General features: G+C 50.8%; 6 protein-coding genes across 7 annotated transcripts; 2 read left to right on the forward strand and 4 right to left on the reverse strand.

Annotated features, from left to right (window-relative positions):
- Positions 1-1,504: 1,504 nt before the first annotated feature.
- PV06_08841 (uncharacterized protein) lies at positions 1,505-3,568 on the reverse strand (the record flags this gene model as incomplete). Its single annotated transcript, XM_016410218.1, has 1 exon — positions 1,505-3,568. One exon carries the CDS (start codon positions 3,566-3,568, stop codon positions 1,583-1,585), a length of 1,986 nt encoding a protein of 661 aa, XP_016259240.1. The 3' UTR covers positions 1,505-1,582.
- Positions 3,569-5,702: 2,134 nt separating this feature from the next.
- PV06_08842 (uncharacterized protein) lies at positions 5,703-8,700 on the reverse strand (the record flags this gene model as incomplete). The annotated part of the gene is made up of 10 exons (XM_016410219.1): positions 8,497-8,700; positions 8,285-8,428; positions 7,860-8,223; positions 7,688-7,793; positions 7,516-7,630; positions 7,330-7,409; positions 6,503-7,251; positions 6,305-6,444; positions 6,177-6,256; positions 5,703-6,123 (listed from the first exon to the last, which is right to left on the reverse strand). Exons 1-10 carry the CDS (start codon positions 8,650-8,652, stop codon positions 5,703-5,705), a joined length of 2,355 nt encoding a protein of 784 aa, XP_016259241.1. The 5' UTR covers positions 8,653-8,700.
- A 367-nt stretch (positions 8,701-9,067) lies between these two features.
- Positions 9,068-11,532, reverse strand: PV06_08843 (uncharacterized protein; the record flags this gene model as incomplete). Its single annotated transcript, XM_016410220.1, has 7 exons — positions 11,398-11,532; positions 11,034-11,342; positions 10,757-10,923; positions 10,503-10,679; positions 10,112-10,423; positions 9,866-9,961; positions 9,068-9,809 (listed from the first exon to the last, which is right to left on the reverse strand). Exons 1-7 carry the CDS (start codon positions 11,461-11,463, stop codon positions 9,068-9,070), a joined length of 1,869 nt encoding a protein of 622 aa, XP_016259242.1. The 5' UTR covers positions 11,464-11,532.
- A 426-nt stretch (positions 11,533-11,958) lies between these two features.
- Positions 11,959-14,407, forward strand: PV06_08844 (uncharacterized protein). The gene is made up of 9 exons (XM_016410221.1): positions 11,959-12,218; positions 12,291-12,489; positions 12,557-12,665; positions 12,730-12,905; positions 12,976-13,232; positions 13,287-13,435; positions 13,535-13,679; positions 13,748-13,975; positions 14,122-14,407. The coding sequence occupies exons 1-9, from the start codon at positions 12,090-12,092 to the stop codon at positions 14,290-14,292; spliced, it is 1,563 nt and encodes a 520-aa protein (XP_016259243.1). The 5' UTR covers positions 11,959-12,089; the 3' UTR covers positions 14,293-14,407.
- Positions 14,408-19,117: 4,710 nt separating this feature from the next.
- PV06_08845 (uncharacterized protein) lies at positions 19,118-21,034 on the forward strand (the record flags this gene model as incomplete). Its single annotated transcript, XM_016410222.1, has 3 exons — positions 19,118-19,157; positions 19,216-19,403; positions 19,490-21,034. The coding sequence occupies 3 exons, from the start codon at positions 19,118-19,120 to the stop codon at positions 21,032-21,034; spliced, it is 1,773 nt and encodes a 590-aa protein (XP_016259244.1).
- On the reverse strand, positions 20,460-23,605 carry PV06_08846. 2 transcript variants are annotated; one of them, XM_016410223.1, is made up of 5 exons: positions 23,353-23,605; positions 23,259-23,294; positions 22,895-23,211; positions 21,231-22,793; positions 20,460-21,168 (listed from the first exon to the last, which is right to left on the reverse strand). In XM_016410223.1, exons 1-5 carry the CDS (start codon positions 23,456-23,458, stop codon positions 21,073-21,075), a joined length of 2,118 nt encoding a protein of 705 aa, XP_016259245.1. In that variant the 5' UTR covers positions 23,459-23,605; the 3' UTR covers positions 20,460-21,072. The 2 variants fall into 2 exon arrangements, with proteins under 2 accessions (XP_016259245.1, XP_016259246.1); XM_016410224.1 differs by having other exon boundaries at positions 23,259-23,605.
- Between the last annotated feature and the right edge of the window lie 785 nt (positions 23,606-24,390).

Here is a 24,390-nt window from a genome sequence, read left to right on the forward strand (position 1 = left end):
ATATACGGATATCGGCAAGTATCTTTTCTTTTTTTTGCCCGCAGATATCCTCGAGGGAGCCTCCGCAAGTACTTATAAAGGGCTTACTTCTTCAACTTTGAAGAATAATGGAACCTCTGCTATTCAAAGACCTCAAGCTACTACTAGTACCATTACCCCGGTAGGCAGGCAGGCTTCTTGAGAAAAAAATCTCCAGAGGTTCCGTGACAGCACAAAGCAGCAACAGCCCAAACAAACCTGTCGAAACAATGTTCAAGTCACTTCTCGCGGCGTTCGTGCTCTTTCGGGTCGCCTTTGGCCTCAACATCCTGTTGAACAACGACGATGGCTTCGGCGCCTCCAACATCCGCGAGTTCTACCGTCTTCTGGTCGCCGCCGGTCACAACGTCTACATGGTCGCTCCGGCCTTTGACAATTCCGGCCAGGGGGGGAGGATGTCGTTGACCACCTCCCCGACTCTGGCCACACCTTCACAATTCAACCTCGTCCCGGCCGGTTCGCCCTCGTTGGGTCAAGATCCCCACGACAGTCACATCTGGTACTACAACGGCACCCCGGCCAGTTGTACCCTCATCGGACTCGACCATGTCCTCCCGACCTTTGGCGACTTTGCCGTACCGGACTTGTTCGTCAGCGGTCCCAACTTTGGCGACAACGTGGGAACCTTTGCGTTTACAGGCTCAGGAACGATCGGTGCGACTTATGTAAGTTTTCTCAGATGCTCATACCGGTCCGTTCATGCTCAATCCTTTCTTGTACTCCAAAAAAAATGGTAAAACCTTTTGCTTGATAAACTGGTAAATGTAAAAAATCATGGATTGGCTGGCTAACCATCACTCCATCCGGGCCTGTTGTACACATCAGACCGCCATCGGGAGAAACGTACCGGGCATAGCCTTTTCCGCCGCGAACCCGACTTTGGGATACACGGCCCTCACAAACACCACCAACCCTTCGACCTGGGCGGCGGAACTGGCGGTCCAGTTCGTCGACACGGTGGCCAAAAATGCCAGACCTGGGAAACCTCTTTTGCCGTTGGGCTACGGCCTCAACGTCAATTTTCCGCCGTTGAACAGCACCTGCATGCGACCGCCGTTGGTCGCGTCTCGCTTCTCCGGCGGCTCGGGTATGCCCAAATTCCAATACAACGACACGAGCAAGCTCGTCGGGATCGCCGACAACAACTATTTCGGTGTCATCTCGGCCGGGGAGAATCAATGTATCAACGGAGATTGTGGCCTCCCGGGGGAGAGCGTCGTGGTCACCGCGTGCCAGACCAGCGTCACCGTCTTCACGGTGGACTATGACGCCCCCATGAATCGTGATACTTTCGCGGTGGAACAGCTCGTGTTTGGTGCAAGTGGTTGGTGAGTTGACATGGAACTGGCCTCCTTACTCCCTTCGGGAGTATCATAGACATAATAAAGGCACATTAGCTAGTTATTCAAGTAATAAATTTATACTTGGATATAATATTCTTTGTACGTACGGACGTCCACTGAGTACATGAAATGCGTGCAACCGATACTAGGCTGGTATTATTGTAGGTGTGTCAGCTCCCTAAACCCTAGCTAATCACGTACTATGCCTTATGATAAGCATTCAAAAACCGACGATAGAGGGATTTTGGCTTTTTGTTGTTGTCGTTGTCCACCAAGTTACTATCTGCTCGCTCTCTGTCAGGCACGTTGACCGATTCCCCATCAAGACCTGTCTGAGTCACGGCATTCTGCTGTTTACCCAAATAGTAGTCGGGCATGAAAAAAGTGGCGATCAATGGCAAGGCGGCAAGAAGAAGAGCGGCAATGGCGATATGACCATTGACCCACGCATACGCCCGGATGGCGCCCTGCCTGATCGGGTTCTCCAAGTCGTATCGGCTACGTAGCTTCCTGATGTTCTTGTACAGCTGTGAGACCGTCTCGTCACTGGCTTCGGGCATCTCCCTGTGCATACGGTCGAGCATCTCGTTCGTCCAGATGGCTGACGAGATGGCACTACCGAGGGACGAGCCCAGCGTGGACCACAAAGTCAACAAAGCAATGATGGTGGCCATGTCTTCGTGGGGTACCGAGGCCTGACTGCCCACGCGAGCCCCGACGACGTTGAAGGAGCCCAGACAAAAAATGAGCTGGGCAATGACCAAGCGAGGCGTGTCTTGTACCATTTTTCCGTCGCTCCGAATCAAAAGGCCGTAACCTACCATACGGGCGACGGCGCCAAAAACCATCAAATTCTTGTACCGGTGCGTACATCTCTGGATGAGCCCGACGACTGGACCAATCACGCTGAGTCCCATGGTGGTGATCCCCAAGACTATGGTCCATTTGTAGGTGGACCATTCCTTGATGACGTAAAGGTACGACGAGAAGTAGGTGTTGCGGGTCGAAGAGGCAGTCTGGTTGAAAGTGTAGATGACCACGGCGGCCAGGAACGTCCGGTTCTTGATGATCCTCTTCGTCATGAGCGGCTTCGGGGAGAGGAACGCCTCGAAACAGACAAACCCTACGAGCAACACAAAGCCCGTGACCAACATGGCAATCATGCTTGCGTTCCCCCAGCCACCGTCGGCTCTTTCCGCAAGAGTAAATGGTAGCAAAATCAGGGCGAAAGAGGTGCCGAGAATGATGAGCCCGATGATGTCAATGTCGATTAGGCCCTCGTAGAGGAGTGTGGTCCAGTGATTAATCCGGCTCCTCTGCCCGATTGGCTGCTCTGTAATGTCACCATCCTCCTGTCCGGTCCGTAGGCGCTTCGAGGCGGCCATAGTAACCATACCCAACTTCTCCCCTCGCCGCTGCATCGCGTACAACGTGAAGATGGCAGGGAGGAGCAGCACAGGGACAAGAATTGCAAACATGCCCAAGCCCCACCGCCAGTTGTCGACAAATGCCTCGGCGATGAACCCGTTGACAGGGACCGTTATGACGAAGGGAATAGAGAGAGCGGCGCCGAAAAAGCCTCGCCACTCCAGCGGGGTCAAATCGCCCACGATGATATCGCTCAGCAAATCAAGTCCAGATTTGCCCACAGACGTGAAGCAAATGCCCACGGTATAGGCTGAAAAAGTGCTCGAACTCGCGGCGACGACGAAACCGACGACGTAGAAGACGAGAATGACAACATAGGTGGTCGGGCGCGAGGTGATGTCTGCCAGCTTAACGATGAAAGGTTTGCTGATGGCGCGGATGATCTGACTGGCCGTACTGACGGCCGCGAGTTGGCTGTGCTGCCCGAAGGTGGAACTGGCCATGGTGGTGAAGATAGTCCCGGTAATTCCCATGTCCAATGCATATGCAAACATTGTCAGGCCGATTGAAATCCCTAGCAGCCAGAGGAGTATCTTTCCAGACCTGCCGGACTGGTAAAGGACTTTGTTGAAAGCCTCGACCCTACTGACTCCAATCTCACCCTTGAATTGGGCGCCGTCATCGTCGGCCGAGTCTCGTTTCGTAGGAATAGTCGCATTGCTAGAGTGTTCTTCTGCTCTGTGCGCCGACGAGAATACTTTCAGATCTCGGTCAGTTCTCCCAGGACCAACACCTGAGTTTTGTGACTGCATCGCCATGTGAGCTTTGTCCTAGGTGACAGCTGAGCAAGGCTGATCGGATTCCAGGGCCGCGAGAGATTGGACATCATGATGGGTCGTAGCTATTTGTTGTTATACACCTCTACCTCCGATCGCGGAGCCAAGTAACCCACGTCACTCAGTCGATATATGTGCCTAGGATGCATGGATGTATGAATTTTCCATTGTCTTGTGCCGAAGATCATATCGAATTTTCGTATCAAGCGGCGCGGCAAAGTCCACCCTCGTGCAATATTGTACCAAGCCGCCAAGTCCAAGGGTCCTGACAAGGCTTCCAACGTGGGCCTCCTCTCCAATCATGGCTGGACAACAGTAGGAGGCCGAGAAACTGATGCTGATCTCGTTCAACGGCGTTTAAACTTTATAGTGGCGTGATTACGAACATCGTAGCCTGGACGAATAACATTAGAAGTTGCTCTGTCTGGCAAATCTCCCCACCACCCAATTTTTGGGGGTGTTGTGTTTTGCACGTTGACGCTCGACGAATCCCGAGACGATGATACGTCCGCATTCGACGTCTTTCTGTGATAAAGACCAGTTTTGCAGGTCGCGTGGAATCGTTCACTGAACAGCTCATGACTGGTTGATCTGGTGAGGTGGTAGTCGAATCTCGAAGTGGCCTGCTGGCATTCTGCCGAACTTCACGCTGGAATGTTGGCTGCAGAGGCAAAGAGTCTGGGAGGAACGCTAAGCATACTCAAGATTTGAGGCAGAAGAACAAGCAGCGATATCATGTTTTGACGATATCATGTTTTGACAATATCACTGTTGTCGGAGAGATTGTTTCTGATGGTGGAAGGAGCAAGAATTGAATGAGTTACGAGTGCATGACCCGATCGGGACTAGCGCCTCCACAGCGCTGGAACACCCTCCCTGACAACTTTCCAGTCCCTCGAGTTAGTTATGTCCATCAATGAGACCCTATCGTTACGGGATCCTGATAATCACAAAGAAAACTCGTGACTTGAAAAAAGCCTTTGGGCTAAGTACACTGCTACTGAATCCCGCGGGGCCCCATAGTGCCCGAGGTACCATGAACAGATATCCCAGCACGGTCCATCTTCGAGGCCCGGTCTCATCCTCATCTAGATGTTCTAGAATAACATATCGATTGCCAAGCATGAGAGGACGGACCATGTGTGCATGCACCTTCGTAAGAGACCGAAGGTAACGCTATAGAGGCACTAGTGGCCTTTTTATCTATCGAAAGCATGTAAGTCATTGTGTTTCTAAACATGACACCCACCCCCCCCCCAAGGCCCATGCTGAGTACGGGGTTGCAATTGCTTGAAGTCAAAACTCAGTCTCTTTCAATGTGGGAGTTAATACCGAAACCTACATAAGTATATCTAGGCCATATTTCCTCTCACAAGAATGCATCCAGAACCATACTAGTACTATCAAGTGTCTCAACTATCCTCCCGATGCAGCTTTATTCTCTGTATCTGCTTTTGACGGCGGCCGTGTTCGCCAAATCCAGGTATGACCACCCTCCTCCGTCCTTGAGCTAGTGACTTTTGAGTCCCCTGCCTGTTTTCTACCTTGATCTGAAGCCTCAACTGACACCTGTCTGTCCTGTTCTTGAAAAGCCTCGCCGCCAGCTACATGAATTGTAAATGTCAAGACAGCAACACTCAGTGGAATGACATCACCAAAACTGCCTGCGGGAAGTATTTCCAATACGATCATAATCAACAGCAGAGTGTCAATCGTTGCGGATACCTGTACCCGGATTACACTAATAGTGACAAACGATCACACCAGGTGGGACTCCACATTTTCTTTGAATACCTCAAACCTGAAGCAAACTTGGATATTCTGACAAAATTCTGTGCCATGACAGTGCTATGCGTTGAATTCGTGTATCGACGAAGTTGTGTTTGCAGGTCTTTGCACGCAGGCAGCTGCCGAAATTGGGCATCCATGGGAAGGGGCATTTTGCTGGGATTAAAAATCGGCACTCCTGCTCGATCTCTTTAGCGATGCGATGCCAGCCTGTGGGACGTAAGGGAGTAACGATGTTGTAGGATTATATATACAAAATATGGCCAGGAAATAAGAATTGTCTGGTTTTGGTGCGGGCATATCATCTCGTATGAGTATAGAGTCCAAGCTACCAATCCGTTACCTCAGGGTAGCCTGACTCATCTAGAAATGAGGTCCAGTCAAGTGAGAACATCTGGTCGACATTCTCAGGTTCTGACAGCCCCCACCATGGTCGTGCGAGTTGCGGCATGCTTTGTGGGTCCTTGCTCAGACCTTCGGGCGCCTGCAGTGAGCTAGACGCCATGGATTGGTCTGAGTTCAGTGCTGAAGGTTGGGTAAGGGACTTCCGGACTTCTATCGCATCAAGCCTAGGTGATGGTGCTGCCGAAGGGACAGTCGTGTCCCTACCACTTTTAAATACAAGTAGGCCTTCATCGCGCGCAGCGTATGTAGATGACCATGCGCCGCGACGAATCCTTTCAACCTTGGCCCATCGGAAGTCTCTAAAGTCGTACTCGGCTGCATCGCTACCGGCGAGCTGGTATTCACTGTGGCATGAATCAATCACCGTACTGACTGAACTTGAAAGTACTATACTGACCTTCGCAATGCCGCTAAATCCGCTTCGCCCAGTAAATGTCCACATTCGCATTTCAGTATACGGTGGACGGCTTCAATCCGCTTCGTTCAATGTCAGTCTTGACTTCTTGAGATTTGGTTACTACGTACGAGTTGTCTGAGAATCTCAGAACGCGCCGAGAGGTCCCGGAGGACTGCCAGGAGACGGTAGACCGCATCGATCAGCTCGGGAGCCTTGGTGTCGGTGACGGAATCCGCCTCGGCTAGTCGACGAGGCTCAAATAGGAGAACTAACCAAATGTTAGCGTATTTAATGACCGTGGATTATGGCTGCCCATAGAATCTCACTTTCCAACGCGACATAGGCGAAGATGCCAATGTGAGGGTCAAAGATGATGTCGGCTTTGAGTCCCTCAAAGACAAGACTGGCAGTGGCTAGAGCGTGAGAGATTCTTTCTCGCCGGACCTGTAGGGTATCATCTGCTTTGGTAAGATCGCGCTGGTAGACTTGAAGGGCGGCCCGAGTGATGACAACAAACAGGTTGTGCCGCATGATGTGTAGGAGAAGGAACGCGCTAAGCCGATCACGGTGTAGAAACATGTTGTCGGAATTGAATATGAAACGCTTGGGCAAATCGTTTATGACTTTATCAATGTCAGCTTTGAGGACAATCAGCTCTTCGCAAAGCCTTTCGACCGTCTGCTCCTTATGCGAGGCCCGAAAAGCAAAGTGCAGTGCCCGTCGACGTGCAGCCGCCGCTCGAAGAAGATATGCGGACATATCGAGCTGGGCAGGGTTTTGAATACCCAGCTCCGTATTTGAGGTGCTATTTAAGTCAACGAAAAGGGGCTCAGTCGTTACGTTCTCGTCGGCCAGAAAACTCGTAGGATCGCAAGGCAGCTGAACACGGTAGGCGTTCTCGTCAACAATGTGGAACCCGTAACGTCCACCATCGACAATCGAGTCAGCATAGAATGTAGACCATGCCACACGACGGAGAGCTTCGGCTGAGAGGAGGAGTGGCAACCGCAGATTGGATGCGAAAGTGGAAGGGTATGTCCGGTCGAATGTTTGAAGAGACATCATTTGCATCATCCTTATGAAGGTGTCAATTGTCAAAAGTCACCGGCAAGCAACACGGCTTCGCATTAAGGATGCTACTGCGACCACATACCTCGTGCAATTAGCGCCTAGGAGCCAAGAAGACGTGAAGTTGCCTCGATGAAAGTCGTAGTGATGAGCCAGTAGCAAGGTCTGTCACTCACGTTAGTCGAGCTCTCTCTACCCAAGAATTGAGACGTGGCTTGTAAACTAGACTGAGATTCGAAATCAAGGGGTGGGCAGGGTAGCGCTTATGTACCATTAATTGAACTGCTCCAAAACCTTGATAGATCTGTTGCAGAAGGACACTAATTGCGGCGTCTGCCCAAGCATCTCCTCTGGCTAGGTTCTCTTCAGTAGGCGCGGCCGCAAAGCTAGAGGGCTCGTGAGCAGCCGTTTCAATATGCGCTCTATGAAGGCGCTGTACTTACCGCATGACACTGGCCACCATCATAAGAGTCAGTTCTCGAGGAGCTTTACCTTGAGCAAGCAGACGATTGAAGTGGAGCTGGTGGATGAACCCGTAGAAGCCGAAATCTGATAGGTAACATGATTGGTGAGTGGAAAAGCCCTGCACTTCAGGAAACAACAAGCTATACTGACCATGAACCGAGGAAAAGTAAACCTGTACCAGGTGCTCAAGCTCTTCTCCCTGGGGTAACTGGCCTAACGGTGTTGTAGGAGCTGCACAGTTCGATTGCGTGGGCTCCTCGCTCTGGATATGTTGCCCGGGAGAAGTTAAAGAGCGTTCGATACGGGTGCCACTGATCTCCGAAGGATTCGGCGGGATTGAGTCGGTCGACCAGTCTGTGGGAGCGGGAGCGATCCTGGCATACGTGGAGTCCGATGTGGAAGCAGCCAGGGAGCTTTGAGGCTCCATGTAGGTGCTTGCTTGAGTCCGCGCACACATCAAACCCTGATCTCGACAATTCTCACATGCAGCTTGTACGTCACCAACACACTTGAGCTGCCACCGCGTTGCAAATCAGATTGACTGGCCTCTTCGTTGCTTGTTTGCATTGACATACCTTTCTGTCCCTACAATGGTCGCAAGCTGTCGCATTGGCCCTTCTCACGTGTCTTGTTCTCCGTTCATCAGATTCTGGCCACGTACAGGCGCGGTTGCCCAATCGACATTTGGTACATATTGGCTTCCCTTCGTCGCATTTGACCTAGGAGAGACAGAAATCAATCACTGTCTGATTTGAGATCAGATTTCGTCTGGGAAAACGGAGCGTACCCTTCTGTTACGGCACGTCGTGCAGCCTGTACGCACACGTGTCTGCCTTTGCTTTGGAGGCAGAAAATCAACCTCGATTGACGGAAAATGGGGCCGAGGTCTGGAAGGACTCGGGGTAACATCAGGGTTGTGCATCCATTGCCCTGTAGTATTCATCTCGCACAGAGGAGGTCAGCAGCTTGAAGAGACTGGGATGAATTGGACATCCATTGTTCTTTCCGGCAATGGGTTAGGACGAAGGAGACCGAGATTGTTCATCCTCTTTCATCGGGGTAGCACTTGGCGTGCACGTGACCATCGATGTTCCTGTAGTCCCCACCCAGGCTGAGGAGGGACAGCCTTAATGGCCCAAGACTTCATACTAAACTCCTCGAATATAGTATAGTACCTTGAACCAGAGATGCCTGTCTGGGAAATGGTCATAAAAGCTAAGATATCTATTCCCGCCACCTGAATCTTTTGACCACCGACGCAACACCGAAAAACCCGCCTCTCACCTATTTGTAACATATTTCTATGGGTATAGCTCTAGTGACGCGCCGATGCCTTCGTTCTTTACAAAGGCACTTGCTCATACACAGACTGCCGGACACTCTCCGCCTCTCGCGCCCATCCATGCACTTTGCAGTTCAAGTTCATCCTGCCAGAGCTCAGGCGCGTCGTCCTTCCCAAGGCCAGACGCCGTCGCAGTCTCTCCCCAAACGATCCCACATTCAACCACGTACTCTTGCCAGCATTTAAGCAGTTCTTGGAGTTTCCCCGGCTGGCTCGTGGCAAGGTCCTTTGTTTCTCCGGGATCTTCCACGACATTGAAAAGTTCCCAACCCTCATCCCCTTCACCCACACCTCCATCCTTTTTGGCAAAGTGAACAATCTTCCAGTCTCCCTTTCGGAGTGCACCCCGAGCAAAGAGTTCCCATCCGACAGGCTCCGAGGAAGAGTGGATCGCCCATAACTCATCATCTTCGACTTTCTTCCCATGACTGAAGAGTGGCACCCACGATTTCCCACGGATGGCGTGAACATCTTTTCCTCGAAACTTGGTCATCTTGCGTGGTGCAAGGGTCCGAGGGAAGGTTTGTTGGGCTGTCTCAAAAACACCAGGAAGGGATACGCCCGCAAGTTCTAGAAATGTAGGAGCGAAATCCATCACTGTCGTGAACGAGCGGTGGAACGAGCCAGGGGTGAACGACGGTAGGAAAGTGTTAGCAGGTGGTTTGACAACACAGGGCACGAGAATGCCGCCCTGCGAAGGAAAACACTTGAACAGCCTCGAAGGGGCTGTCGATGCTTGAGCCCACAGAGGTCCGAGCCTGTCGTAGCGATCCACGTCAGCCCACGTCTCGAGTTGACGAAATGTCGAACCTACCACGTGAACGAGTTCCAAGAGCCGATATTATCGTACGAATTGTCATAGTATTGGTGAATGGCGCGTTTGATGTTATCTCCCATTACCGCTGTACAACTAATGGTCAGATTGGTTTTTTTTGTTGTTGAAAATCATTGCCACAGGCGTGTACTTACGGACTGCTTCCATCCTGTGTATACCAGAGAGGTCAAAATCAGCCATTGGTGATTTCTCGTCACTCGGGATGTTCGTATTGGAATAACTCACGCTGCACCCTCTGCTCCATTGTCACTCATGAAGACGATGAATGTATTGTCATATTCACCAGTCTTCTTCAGGTAATCCACAACCTTGCCGACATTGACATCGATCGAGTCCACCATGCCGGCATAAGCCTGCATGGCCCGGCTTGACAGCTTTTTCTCTTCTGGTGTGAGATCATCCCATTCGCCAACGCCAACTGTGGACGTTTCGACTTCGTGAGGAATCACTGACTTGTCGATAATGCCCATCTCGGCAAGCTTTTTCAGTCGACGTTCCCGCAATGCGTATGGGCCGTCTTTATATTCACCTTCATACCTGTGAAGACGTGTTAGTCTGAACGACGCTCGCCCTGTCGTATTATACGAGCGGTTATCAACGAATATGGGGACCTTACTTGTCACGTTGTGCTTTCGAGCATTGTAGAGGCCAATGAGGCGCGGTATATGGCAAAAATGCAAAGAATGGTTTCGACTTGTCATTCTCCGACCGACCCTCAAAGTACTGGAGGAGTTGATTTGTGTAGGAATCAGTCGAGTAGAAGCCTTCGGGATCTTCTGTCTTGTTGGGCTCACTGTGAATAAGGAAATATTGTCAACCACTGTAATCTGGGCACACTCCATGAGTTCCCAACCATCCGTTTAAACCTACATCGCGACCTTTTGGCCATTCTCCGCGTGGATGGGCCGACCTCCAACGGGGAACTGTTCCTGTACTGGCTCCCAGCCGTAGTGATTGCAACAACCAGGAAGCATTGCAAAAGCCTTTTGGAAGCCCCTCTTCCACGGTCCTTGACTCGCACGAAGGCCAAGATGCCACTGCTTATTGATTAGCTTGTAATCATGCTTACGAGAACCATTCGCAGAACAGAATCGACGGAACTAATGTTTCATTGAACGAATATGAAACGCGAAATCGGCCTACTCACCTTGCCAGACATGGCTGTAAAGTAGCCATTGTCGTCCAGAATCTCCGGGATCGTCGCAACGTCGTTGTTTAGATAACCTTCATACCCAGCCTTACCCGACCAACGCTTGGCTCCCTTCTCGCTGTTCTTGTACTCGATCAGTACGCCGAGACCGCCGAGATGTGCGTCTGTTCCACTGAGTAACATCGCACGCGTTGGCGAACAAGCCGCCGCAGCGTGCATGTTGAGCATGCGAACGCCCTCCTCGGCCAGCCGATCAATGTTTGGTGTCTGAATTTCACTGCCATAGCACCCAATGTCAGAGAACCCCTGGAACGTCAAACAGTTAGCATGGTCGTCCCATGACCAGAACAGAAATACTTGCAAGGTCGTCTGCGAGAACAAATAAAAAGTTGGGACGTTTCGTCGTCGTACTGAAATCTTCACCCATGATTCTGAGCAAGTCTGGAAATTGAGACTTAATGTTTGACTGAGAACGTGTGGGAGAGGGAATGTCAAGGTTGTTCTGGTTTTAATCGCAGTAAGAACAAGTTTCATAAAACTCCGACTCCTACTTGAACAACACAGAAGAAAAGCATCCGTGTCTAGATTGATCTCACCAAAGTACAACAACGCACAAAGGAGAGAGAAACTCGCTTGGAAAATCACGGGACACCACGGGCTCAAGTGATCCAAGCGAGCCCCCCGGTGGCCCACTTTCTTTTTCCCGGGGAGTGGAAAGGCCCTCACGAGTTCGGGTAGAGAGTAGCCAATGATTGGTGGGCTCTTTTATGCTGCTCCAGTCGAGATCAGACCACGGGGCCTTCTCGCTTGGAGCGCCGTTCCAAGCGAACACACCTCTCTCCATGGGTTGTCGGAATTTCGCCATCGCTTGCATGGGCCCCACGGGGTGTTTTTACGGTCTTTGCCTCGAACCGCCAAAATCCTGCAAACATTGCTGTGCTGATATAAAGGCGCGACTTTCCTTCCCTGCATTCTATCTGATGGAGTGCTTCAAGTCTCTCTTTTGGTCCTCTCGCAAAGACTATCTGACATCGTTATCCCACATTGTCCAAAATGTTCGTTCCACGCTCAGCATGGGCCATGGTGACGCCCATGCTCCTGTACTCTTGCTTTTGTTTGCTGGTCGGTGATTTCCTGTTCGGCTACGACACTGCTAGCTTTGGAGGTATTCTAGGAAACCCTGTAAGTTGGACTCTTTGGTGACACTTGCGTGTCCATTCATCGATTGACGCTTCTTTTTCTCATCTCATTCAGGGGTTTGTGCGACAATTTGGTACCTACCACGCCTCGAAAGACAAATACGCCTTCGACTCTCTTCACACCTCATTACTTTCCTCTCTGGCCTTTATCGGAAAATTCATCGGATGTATCGCAGCTGGCCCTCTGATCGAGCGGTATGGCCACCGAGTCGTGTTCTACATCCTTTCCGTGATCTCGACCATTGGAATCATCAGTAAGTCTGGCCATCTATCGACCAGTCACAACTTGTGGTGTGCTAATATTGTGTGCCTTTCACAAAGTTGAGATCACTGCTGCCGGGACGAGTGTTGGGTCTGGTCGTCTGGCGCAATTCATCGTCGGTCGTATCATTGTCTACGTCTCCGTCGGACTGGTCGAGGTCGATGTAACGTAAGTTTGTTCTCAAAAGCTTCATGATTCAAAAGAGGAAGCTCATGGAATGTTATACTCACAGCACCTATCAATCCGAAATCGTGCCGGCGCCTTTCCGTGGTCTTGTGATTGTTTCCCTGCAACTCTTCCTGAATGCCGGCAGCGTCGTCGCCACCGGCGTCAACAAGGGCTTCTCTACCAGGACGGATGGTCTAGGCTGGAAAACGGTCACGGGTATTCAATTTATTTTCCCCGTCTGTAAGTATTGATTCTACTGTCACTGTCATCCTTCTGGTGGGGAGCAAGTCCCTAATGTGTGTCGGTGCAGTGATTGCAATTTTCACGCTGTTCATTCCAAACTCCCCGCGCTGGCTCTTGTCCAAGGACCGAGAAGACGAAGCAATTGTCGCCCTCCGCCGTATCAGACCCAAGGAGGACGGTGAGAACGGCAACTGTGCGGCCGAGATCCTGGCCATCAGGGAAGCTCTTCACGAGGAGGTACACAAGGCACCCTGGTTCGACCTTGTCCGTGGCACCAACCTTCGTCGGACCATGCTCGTGGTGGTTTATTACTTTTTCCAACAGGTATGGACAAGCCCATCCCATCACCCGCTGGTAGTGCCTGACCCTGTTTCACAGACCACCGGCCAGGCTTTCGTCTCCACTTACCAGACGGTGTTTTATAAACAAAACGGGTACGCAGATCAAGCTTTTACTTATCCTGTCATCACCACATGTCTTGGATTGGTGATAGTGTTGGTGGCAATGTACATGGTTGAAAAACTAGGGTGAGTTTGCTGATCGTACCATTTCACTATCATGATCCATTGAGGGAAACACTATGATGGTGCGTGACCCCCAAATGACTAACACGATTTGATTTGTAGTCGACGACCTAGCTTGATGATTAGTTTCTTCTTGCAAACCTTTTGGATGTATTTGCTGGCCGGTCTAGGTGGGATGGCTCACAAGAATTCTGCAACCAAAAACATGATTGTGGCCTCTTTTATCCTCTACTCTGTCAGCTACAACGTAAGTGCTATCGCCAGACCAGAAATCTCCTCTCTTCAATGCGCTCTTCTGTACTGACTACTGCTCAGATGTGCGGTGCGTCTGTCCCGTATCTCCTCGGCGCGGAAATACCAACTGCTGCCCTTCGTGAAAAGACTCAATCCTTGGGTGCCGCGTGGAACGTTGTCTGGGCCTTTGTCACAAATTTCGTCATTCCTTATATGATTAACGACATTCATTTCGCCGTCGGATGGGTCTTTGGTAGCATCTCAATCCTGGCGTTCGTTTTCACCTACCTTTTCCTCCCTGAAACAAAGGTAAGCAAGCAGAGCCTTCCAACCCCCTTCTCTCTCCCTCGGCGAGAAAGCCATTGGTTTTTTTCCCATCGCAGGCGCTCTCTCTCTCGAGAGAAGACTGATCCAGACACTCATACACTGACACACACACACACACACAAAAACAGGGTCGTGCTCTAGAAGAGATCGATGCCATATTTGCGGTCCCATTCAATCCTTTCCGCAAGACCGAAATTCATTACACCTACGCAGAACGACGTGTGGGTCAATTGGAAGGCGAGAAGACAATCGAAAAGACAGCCCCGTCGGCTAATATTGAGTTTGCTGAAGGAAAGTAAAAATTGATGGCACGGACTCAATACAGGGGATACCAGGCTCTTTAACAGGTGTGCGGGACTTGGGAACAGGCTGTATGGGTAATGATAGGACGTCAGCTGTAATAAGAGCTCTACTTTGAACAATCGAATTCTTTGCTCGTCAACCATTGGGTGATATGCTTGACCCTTATCATTTATTTGCATGTAACTACATGTACTCGGGGCAGACTAAGATTGTCAATTTGTCGACGCCTCATCTAAACAAGAGGGTCTTTTTGAGCAAAGTATACCCTTCTTGGCTCATCTCAGGTGGTCTCCTAATCCTTCCCTGTATGCTCGGCGATCTCTATCTCCTCACCCACGCCGTCATCATATCTCTGCGCCGCATCCTGACTCTTTCCCATGTGCTTTACTTGTTCGTCCAATGCCTTCTTATCGTGCATTTCCAGTTCCGTCACTCTGTGTCCGATGCCTGTCGTTTTGAATTTCTTGAATTGCCAGGCCTGCAGTTTGGCCTCGAACATTTCATCGACCTCTTCAAGAGATCTGCCTTTGAGTTCCGGAGTGAAGAATATTCCAAAGAATCCCGAGAGGTAGGCCGCGGCGGCGAAAATCCACCCGACTTTGGCGCCCAAGTTTGGGCTGGGTTTCGCGAGGAGGTAAGGGGTGGCAAAGGTGACCAAAAACGCTGCGAGGACGTCGTTGGCGGTGCCGAAAGCCATGATCTTTTTCCGCATCCTCACCCCACCGATCTCGGCCCCGATCAAAAAGGCATTGTTGCTGGCGGAAATCTTGGTGAAGAAGCCGAGAAGGATGAAGGTGGCAATGACGGTCCGCCTCTCGTCGGCGTTCTCGTGGGTCTGGGAGCCGAGAGCGGCGCCGATGGTCAAGAGGATGCCACACATGAACCCACCTCCGATCATCAGTGGGCGTCGGCCGGTGTGGTCAGTCGCCAAGATACCCGTGAGTGCTCCGACGATGGTCATGGCTTGGCCAATGGTGGCGTAGGTGAAGGAAGCGTCGCCGTACCCGGACTGTTTGTAAAACGTCGGACCATAACTGTTGACAAATTGATTGCCGTTGGTTTGTTGAAATATGAACAAGCTCGCCACGATCCACGCCCGTCGGCCATAGTTGGTCGGGTCGCTGAAAATCTCCCACCAAGTGCCCGAGTCCACGGCGCCATTTTGGGCGATGGCGTCCTCGATGGCGTCAATCTCGGCGGCAATGTAGCCACTGGCGACTTCTTCCTTTGTGCGGAGCTTTTCGAGGTTCCGGAGCGCGAGCTGCTTCTTGCCTTTGAGCAAGAGCCATCGGGGGGATTCGGGAGTGAATGCGATCAGACACAGAACAATGACGGCGGGGATGAGCTGCATGGCGCACGGAATGAGCCAGCCCCTGTCAGACGTCTCCTTGATAAAGGCTCGAGACATTCCAGCTCCCCAGAGATTGCCCAAGGCGACGACGAAGGTGATGGAACCGGCCAACAATCCACGAAGTGAACTGGGTGCAATTTCCGCACAATAAGCTGGCACCAAGTTCTCAACCTGGAGGGATTCTGTTAGTGTCCACGTTCGAAACGAATTTCGATTTTGGAGCGGCAGCACCACTTACCAACCCAACAGACAAGTATGCGAAATTTCGTCCTATGGTAAATTGTTGCCAGCCCTTGGCCGTCATTTCGATGATAAGAGCGATAATCTGGATGATCGAGGCGACCACGATTGACTGCCTATAGCCGACACGATCGATGAGTGGTTCGATGATGAAGCATCCGACGATTTTGCCAATCCAGGGTATGGAGTTCATGATCGATTTGCGTTTCGTGGGCAACTCAAAGTCGCCATCGGTGGTTTTTTCGCCAAATCGACGTAGGAACGAAGGAAGTGCCTGAAGCGAACCAAACGATCCGGTATCGCTGGATTTTATTCCGTCAGTAGAGTCTTTGGAGATTCAGGAGGAGGGAAAACTCACATTCCAAAAAGTAAAGCACCTTGGAGATACACCATGACACAAAATAATAAATATGGAGTCAGGGCTCTGTAGTTGGACATACTTGGGTTTGCCATCGTGAAAAGGAGAGTCGGCTGCGAGACCTGCGACTGGGTGTATCGAGATATGCAAGCGTCTGGGGTCTGGGGTTTGGAGAGGGTTACAGTGTTATATACGGACCTCGTGGAGGCAGATGGTGTTATTCCGAGAAGGGGAGAAATGTGGGTCGATCGGCGACCGGCCTTAACAATTTTGTCATTCAGCCGATATATCGGTCGAGTGCCAGATTTATAGTCGGGACACGGAATAGTCTCGAAAATTTGGTACCGTCCCGTCTCGTGAGAACTCCGAGTTTACCCTATTTCGTCTATCCAAGGTTTCTCAATGATACCCGGTCCAGCATTATACTCCGTATCATGACCCGAAAAATAAGTCTATGCCTCTACTACGAGTACTTGTTTCTACCTTCCACCTCCTATACTCGGCGGCGTCTCCTTCTCTCCAATAGTCATCCAGATCTTGGTCTGCGCGATCGGATCACCACCCACGCTGTCGTCTGGGAGGTTGCCCCATGCAATCTCGCCAGAAACCGGCTCACCCCAAACGGTCCCCGTTTCAACAACGTACTGGTCCCATGCCTTGAGCATCTCCTTGAGTTTTTCGGGGTGTGTCTCAGCGAGGTCGTTGATCTCCCCCGGGTCACTCGATAGGTTAAATAGCTCCCATCGATTCTTGCCAAATGCGTCTTCAGGCATATTGACAATCTTCCATTCTCCCTTTCGGAGCGCGGCTCTTCCAAAGAGTTCCCAGCCCATGAATTCGTCGTCGCCGTGGATTCCTGAAACTCCGCCGGCAGCACCGCTGCTCATGAAGGGGACCCAAGATTTTCCCCGCATAGGAAAGACCTCGTGGCCCTTGTACATACCGTTGCTGCCGTTACGTGCGGGATGCTGGACGCCTGCCAGGTCAAGGAACGTGGGTGCGATGTCCATGACGGTGGCGAAAGCTGGCACCACCTTGTTCTTGGGCCATGATGGTGGGTATCGCACCACCATGGGAACTCGAATGCCGCCTTCAGTAGAATACATCTTGTACAGCCTGGATGGGGCAGTCGCCGCCTGAGCCCATCTCGGTCCATACCAAACAAACGAGTCATGGTTTCCGATGTTGTCAAGTTGATTGTTGTAGTACTTCTTCAGTACGGCAATGAGATCTTTGCCCATCAACGGATAGGATTCGAAAACCGCCCCTTCCGCACCATTGTCGGACATGAAGATGACTACTGTGTTGTCGAGTTCACCGGTCGAGTCTAGGTAATCCATCACTTTGCCAATGTTCTGGTCCATGTTATCCACCATTCCAGCGAAACATTCCATGGACCGGCTCGATTTCTTCCTCTCCTCATCAGTCATCTCCTCCCACTCAGCGGCGTATGCGTGGGCGGTATCTTCGGCGATGACCGGGTGAGGTTTGACGTCTTGATTGATCAGCCCCAATTCTTTCAGCCGAGCCAATCGCTTCTCTCTGAGGGCACTAGGTCCATCATCGTATTGACCTCGATATCGCTCCCTATCACTCTTGCTGCACTGCAGAGGCCAATGTGGTGCAGAGAATGGGAGAAAAGCGAAGAAGGGTTGATTCATTTGCTCGGACGTGCGCTCTTGAAAGTAGTTGATGAGGTTCGAAGCGTAGTATTCCGACGAGAAGAAACCAGTGTCGTACTCATTTCCAGTGTTTGCCTGGATTACCTTGCGTGTTCCATCCTCCGCATATAAAACAGGAATTCGAACAAAGAAATCCATCGGATTCTCGAATTGAGGCTCGAACCCAAAATGGTTAGTGCAGCCCGGAAGCAAGGCAAACGAGCGGTCAAATCCCCTTTGCGAGGGGCCATTTTCAGGCTTGAGACCAAGATGCCACTTGCCAGACATCAAGGTCAGGTAGCCCGCATCATGAAGAAGCTCTGGCAACGCAGCAACATCGTGGTCTAGCGGTGGCATGGTCAGTCAGCTGGCACCAGCCGCAGTCCGACATCTCAAAAGTACTCACTGAGGTATCCTTCGTGACCTCGTTTGTTCCAGCGGTCATAGTCATTGGCACGTTGTTCACTCATGACTCCAACACCGGCAAGGTGGTTGTCGGTGCCAGACATCAACATGGATCGAGTTGGAGAGCATGCTGCCGCTGCATGGACTTTGGAAATTTGGTAAGCTTTGAGCTGGAGCATAGAGAGAGGACTTACAGTCAGTGAACAGCATGCCCTCGCGAGCAATCCGATCGATGTTTGGCGTTGTGATCTCGGACCCAAAGCACCCGATATCAGAGTAGCCAAGATCTAGGAGAGATAACAGTGAGTAATTGGCCAACTATCGCCCCGGTGGGTCACGCACCATCTGCCACTATGAGCAAAAAGTTTGGTCGTTTTGTCATCTTCTAGTTTGGATTTCAAGGCGAAGCAGGGTAAAAATGACCAGCCAATGTCGAGCTGATTGTAAATGATGCTCAGAATGGGAGAATTACAACCAACATTAAAAGGGGTGGTGTGTGTGTCAGCCATTCCACCCACTTGGTAAAATATGTGGCACCACTAATCTCGTCCGTGGTATCGGGTCTATTTCATCTCTCATCTCCGTGATCACGGAGGAGAACAACTCGTCCCGCAATTAGTGAAATTGAACGGAATACCAAGGCTATTGAGAATACTCCCGACATTCCTCCCAAGACTTAACACTGGCGAAACGTCAAGTAGCTCCTCTTTACGGGTCTCTTAACCTGCCATTTGCCCCCCACGGTTTGAAAAAAGGGCAATAAGAATTCTCGGAAGTCTTGGGTCAAACTCCAGGTTCTAGACGAGATGGCAAAACGCCCGAACTTTCTCGTCATTGTCGCAGACGGTATAGTTGCTCTTCTATTTCAGTATAGGGGTTTTATTCGAGCTGACCACATGGCCAGACCTTGGGTTTTCAGATATCGGCTGCTATGGCTCAGAGATCCAGACCCCTGTGCTGGACAAGCTTGCCAACGAGGGAATTCGATTTAATGACTACCATACGGCAGCGGTGTGCTCACCAACGCGCTCTATGCTGTTAAGTGGAACTGATTGTCACCTGGCTGGTCTTGGAGTAATGTCTGAATTCCGGGTATGTCATCATTTAGGGTCCTTATCGATTTGATATGACCTACCTCGTCGTCATTTAGCATGTCTGCTTACAAGATTTTGTCATAGACGGTAGATCCCGAGCGATACAACATTCCTGGCCATGAAGGCTACATGAATCATGATATCGCGGCTCTTCCAGAAGTACTCCAAGATGCTGGATATTTCACAGCCATGGCTGGGAAATGGCACCTTGGATACAAGGACCAATTTGGTCCTCATTCGCGTGGATTTGACCGAAGCTTTGCAATGCTGCCAGGGTGTGCCAATCACTTCGGTTGGGAACCAGCTTGGAATAAAGAACCAGGCGGACAGCGACCTGCAAAGTTTGTCCCCGGACATTCAGCACCACTTTACACAGAAGATGGTGCTCGTTATATGCCGGACCCCAACGTACAGAGCGACCCTGTAAAAGGCTTCTACAGCTCCAAAACCTATGCGGAGACCTTGATCAAATATTTAGATCAAAGAAATGGGAAACCATTCTTTGCCTTTCTTCCGTTTGGGGCGCCACACTACCCGTTGCAGTGTCCGGAGGCGGACCGAGACAAATATGCTGGCATGTATGACGCTGGACCTGATGTTCTGCGATCTCAAAGGCTTGAAGGGCTCAAAAAGGCCGGAATAGTTGCAAAAGACGCCATTCCACACCCTGTTGTCGCCACGACAGCGGAATGGGACGCGATGACTGCAGAAGAGAAGAAAATGTCGTCCAAAGCAATGGAGATCTTTGCAGGGATGGTAGATGGAATCGATCAGGCGGTAGGTAAGGTTGTCAACTACCTTGAGCAGATTGGAGAGATGGACAACACTGTCATCATGTTTATGAGTGATAATGGCGCAGAGGCAGCTGCCTGGGAAGGGAACGCTGCCAATGGGCCCGACCTGTTGAAGACTATCGAGGATTACTATGACAACTCGTACGAGAATCTGGGCAATTACAACTCTTTCTGTTGGTACGGTCCTCGCTGGGCTCAAGCATCAACGGCGCCCGGTAGGTTGTACAAGGCATACAACACAGAAGGGGGCATTCGTGTGCCTCTTATCGTGAGATATCCCAAATTGCGCGGACACCCACCGGGTAGCATTTCGGAAACATTTGCGACATGCATGGACGTCATGCCAACATTACTCGACCTCGCGGGCATCAAGCATCCAAATCAACTTTCGGGACTGCAAAAAGTCCCGTATCGAGGTCATATGGTCTATCCTATGCGTGGAAAATCATGGGTGTCGCATCTTGCCTGTAAGGCGCCGATTTATGGTGAAGAACCAGTAGGTTGGGAGATGTTTGGCCGAGGCGCTCTCAGAAAAGGAAAGTGGAAGATAAACTGGATGACCAAAAAGGATCATGGCAAAGGCACCTGGGAGTTGCACGACTTGTCTCGGGATCCTGGGGAGAACGTTGACTTGGCAGAACAGTATCCCGAAAAAGTAAAGGAGCTGGTGGATGATTTCGACGTGTTTGTCAAGCAGACAGGCACAGTTTGGGGACTTCCACTTGATATGACTCAACCTCGGAAACCATTGCCCCCAGACATGATTGGCGGTGACCCGATAGCAGACCAACGAGCATGGATGGCAGTAGGAAAGGGCCAGCGGTTGAAGGCTTAAGGTACAGGACATAGACCCCGATGCATATAGCCATGTATTTATTCTGGCATAAATCCAAAATCCAACATGTCCATGCTGTCGAATTCAGTGGTGAATTGGGAGCCTTCAGCTGTAAGGCCAAGGAGTTGTGGCAACTGTGAACGTTTAGCAATCACGATGTTACACATTAAGATCAATGCAAAGTGAGCAGACTTACAAAGTCAAAACCGGGCACGTTAAAAGTCGCACCGGACAAGTCGGTCTCCTGGCAGTTCTCAGTGAAGGGTGCAGCATCTCTCTGACCAAGTTCTACCAGCTTCTTCCTCCACCCAACGAGTAATAAATGTTCGGCCGTTTCCTCCGATGTCGCGGCGGGCGAAATGGTCTCTGAGGGTTGCCCAGCCCTGAACGCTTCGATATTTTCAAGGCCCTTTGCTCTCAGCTCCAATAGCCATTGGAGATTGCGTTTGAGCAATGATTGAGGTACTCCTGATTGGACATTCGTGTAGAGTGAGATGATAGAATTGAGGTCCCGCATGGCCTGGTCAACCAACGGGCTCCCTGGATTGGCAATGCAGATGGTAGCAATGGTGACAGCACCGGCAAACGCGTGATTCCAAAAGAACCAATGTCGAGTGGATATAAGTGGGAAGATGGAATGGAGAGACCGCAGATTGGCAATAAGCATGCTACTCCGCTCGATAACAGCGAGATATGCTTCGGCATACACAGATTTCGCGGGATCAGGCGCTTGTACCGCGTGAACAAAGTAAGGTCGGAACATGGATAGGATGAGTGTCGAAGCCACATCAATGAGGTCATGTGATTGAAAGACGAGCTGGAGATTGGTGGATGCAGGTGGCGTGTTCGCTTCGACTTCGGCAAGCGTTTGATATTTAGATACCATGAACATCAGCGCCGTTCGATTCCGTAATTGAAAGGGTATCGCAGACTCCACGTCGAGAATCTTGTGCCAGATCTCCCGCAATTTGTCGTAATTTGATCGAACCTTGAGGCTCTCCTGCAATGCCTCCTGGGCCAGGACAGCCATACGACAACGTTGCTTCTCAAATCCTGTACCTTGATCAAAGTCTTTGGGAAACTTGGTGTCGAACAAATCAGGATGCAGACCGCCGGGTCTATCCCAATTGCTGGAAATGAGCACATCGGTGCTATAAGCTTCCCAAAACGTCCGTCTTCTGTCCTCCAAGTCTTTTTCAGAGAGGTTCCAACTTTCTCCATCCCGGTGAAGACCCATGGCCAACATGATTCGATTGGCCATGCCTCGTATTTGCCACGCGAGATCTCTCATCCCAGCATAGGCGGTAAACTTGGACATCAGACTCAGTGTCTGGACTGTAGTCAGAGAGTTATGGACGAGAAATTTGCCGGACACCAGACATTCTTGGGACAGCTTGTAGAAGCACCTAGAGGCAGGATCATCGGCGGCGACCTCCATGTTTAACATTGACCCAAGAGCAAGTACAATGTATACCAAGGCCAAACGCTGGAACGCCATACTTTGCTGCTCTGGGATAGTACCAGCTAGGTCGTACAGCCAGTCAAGAATGCTCGAAAGGTCACTTTCGAGGATCGGAGATCCGTTCCAGGCAATGTGCCGCTGGAAACAACTGATAAGATATGCCACTTCATCTTTGGGCGGAAGGCGCTCCCAAAGAGCAGAAAATTCTCCAGGTTGGTGGATATGAAAGGGGAACCCCTCAGAGGCTTGGAGGCGTGTTGGAGATGGAGGGCGTGTCTCTAGATAACCATTGATTTCCTGTAACGTTTCAGTTGAGATTAGCAGAGGTGGCCAAGAAATGTCATGTCTGGATGTAGGTCTGGCAAGTCAGGCACGTGAACGGCGGTGATATAACTTACATCTCTAAGCCACTGGAAACTGGCCGACTGGCCAATGAACTTGGATCTGCCATCGGAATTCATCACCAGGGTGCCAACATCGGGCGTCTGGTCTGGCGCATCCAACGTGGGAGCAATGCCAGTTGTCCCATCTACAATCTGGGGATTGATCATGGCCTGATCTGGAGTCGGAGAAACAGTAACATCGTGAGATGGTGCAGACGATTGGGCCTGTTCTTCAAGCTGCAACACACGGCGGCGGATGTTTTTGAAGCTACCAAGAGTTTGTTGAGGGCAGAAATGAGCACAGCCTCGCCGGATGCAATTGCCGCACGGTACTGCATCAGTGAGATTAGAGGTACCAACAGGCGAAAGAACAACTCACCTTGGCGATCGCATTTGATTTTCAACCTTCGACATTCTGAATCACGTTAGCTGATCGTTGAAGAGGGTACAAGTGGTGTGGGCTAGTCATTTGCCTGCACAGTTTAGACTCGGTCTTGGTCGTTTGATATGCTTATACTTGGGTTTTGCGTTGCCCGTACCATCTGAAATCTGGGACGGAGGTGGAGGTGTCATTGTCATCCATTCGGGCCTGTGGATGAGTATCTACCGGCGACAATCGAGGGAAGAAATGCAGCCGGACATCCCGAGGTCAGGGCCCGAATTGATGTAGTGAAATGAAGCCGCGAGGCTCTGGCCTATGAATTGATGGCGAACAGAGAAGGCTACCTACCCCCGGGGTTGTAGTGGCGAGAATGTGAATTAGATGATTGCCTCACACGAAGTTGACAGGATCTGGCCGACCTCGGTACGTCACATCACGTAGACCACTGTAGCATTCGGAAAAAGTCTACTTCGGAAATCGATACCCGGTTCTTTACTACGTCGCAGTTACGAGGTCTAATGGGTTCACCATGCCGTTGATCTGGAGTGTCCTCAATTGTTACTTGGACAGCACTACGCCAGCTGGTTCGGGATCTCGAAGGAGTCGGGAATGCTCAAGTTCAATAGCTGAGGCTGAGTCAGGGACAAAACGGTAGTAGTCATTGTTCAGCCACGCAGCAGTGCAATGATTCAGCGGGGACCCACAAACCCCAAAAGATCGATGTCAGGCGACTTTGACCGAGTCAGTTCATTCTTTCTCACCATGTTCAGCCCTTCCTTCTTTTTCGACCTTTGATGCTACGCCAGGTCCAAAGCATTCCCACCTTCCACTGGTCAGCACCGTAGCTAACAATTTCACACCGTCCCTCGCAGAGCAAACGACTGGGGTAAAGGAAAAGAAGTTTGAACCGGCTCTGGACTAGATCGCATCGACGAAACGTAAACCCCTATGGAACCGCCGTAGACGCTGTCAATATAGTATGAATTGCTTTTCGTGTGTCAGACAGCTTTGATTTTAGGGACATACATCTATGGTGCCATATCAGAAGCCCTACTGGATTTGAACAAGTCAACTCCTTCCCCTACACTCGCAAGACTAACACGATTTTCTTCTACCATGTAGTGTCCGA

Source organism: Exophiala oligosperma (genome assembly GCF_000835515.1).
Source record: "Exophiala oligosperma strain CBS 72588 unplaced genomic scaffold supercont1.9, whole genome shotgun sequence".
NCBI lineage: Eukaryota > Fungi > Ascomycota > Eurotiomycetes > Chaetothyriales > Herpotrichiellaceae > Exophiala > Exophiala oligosperma.

Excerpts from the sequence above, each read along its gene's own strand:
- PV06_08844 (XM_016410221.1), top strand. The coding sequence starts at position 12,090 with ATGTTCGTTCCACGCTCAGCATGGGCCATGGTGACGCCCATGCTCCTG. Across the intron at positions 12,490-12,556 it reads CTCGACCATTGGAATCATCA|TTGAGATCACTGCTGCCGGG; the intron begins GTAAGTCTGGCC and ends CCTTTCACAAAG. Across the intron at positions 13,680-13,747 it reads TCTACTCTGTCAGCTACAAC|ATGTGCGGTGCGTCTGTCCC; the intron begins GTAAGTGCTATC and ends ACTACTGCTCAG.
- PV06_08846 (XM_016410223.1), bottom strand. The coding sequence starts at position 23,458 with ATGACAATGACACCTCCACCTCCGTCCCAGATTTCAGATGGTACGGGC. Across the intron at positions 23,212-23,258 it reads AATCAAATGCGATCGCCAAG|TACCGTGCGGCAATTGCATC; the intron begins GTGAGTTGTTCT and ends TCACTGATGCAG. Across the intron at positions 22,794-22,894 it reads GTTTCCAGTGGCTTAGAGAT|GAAATCAATGGTTATCTAGA; the intron begins GTAAGTTATATC and ends GAAACGTTACAG.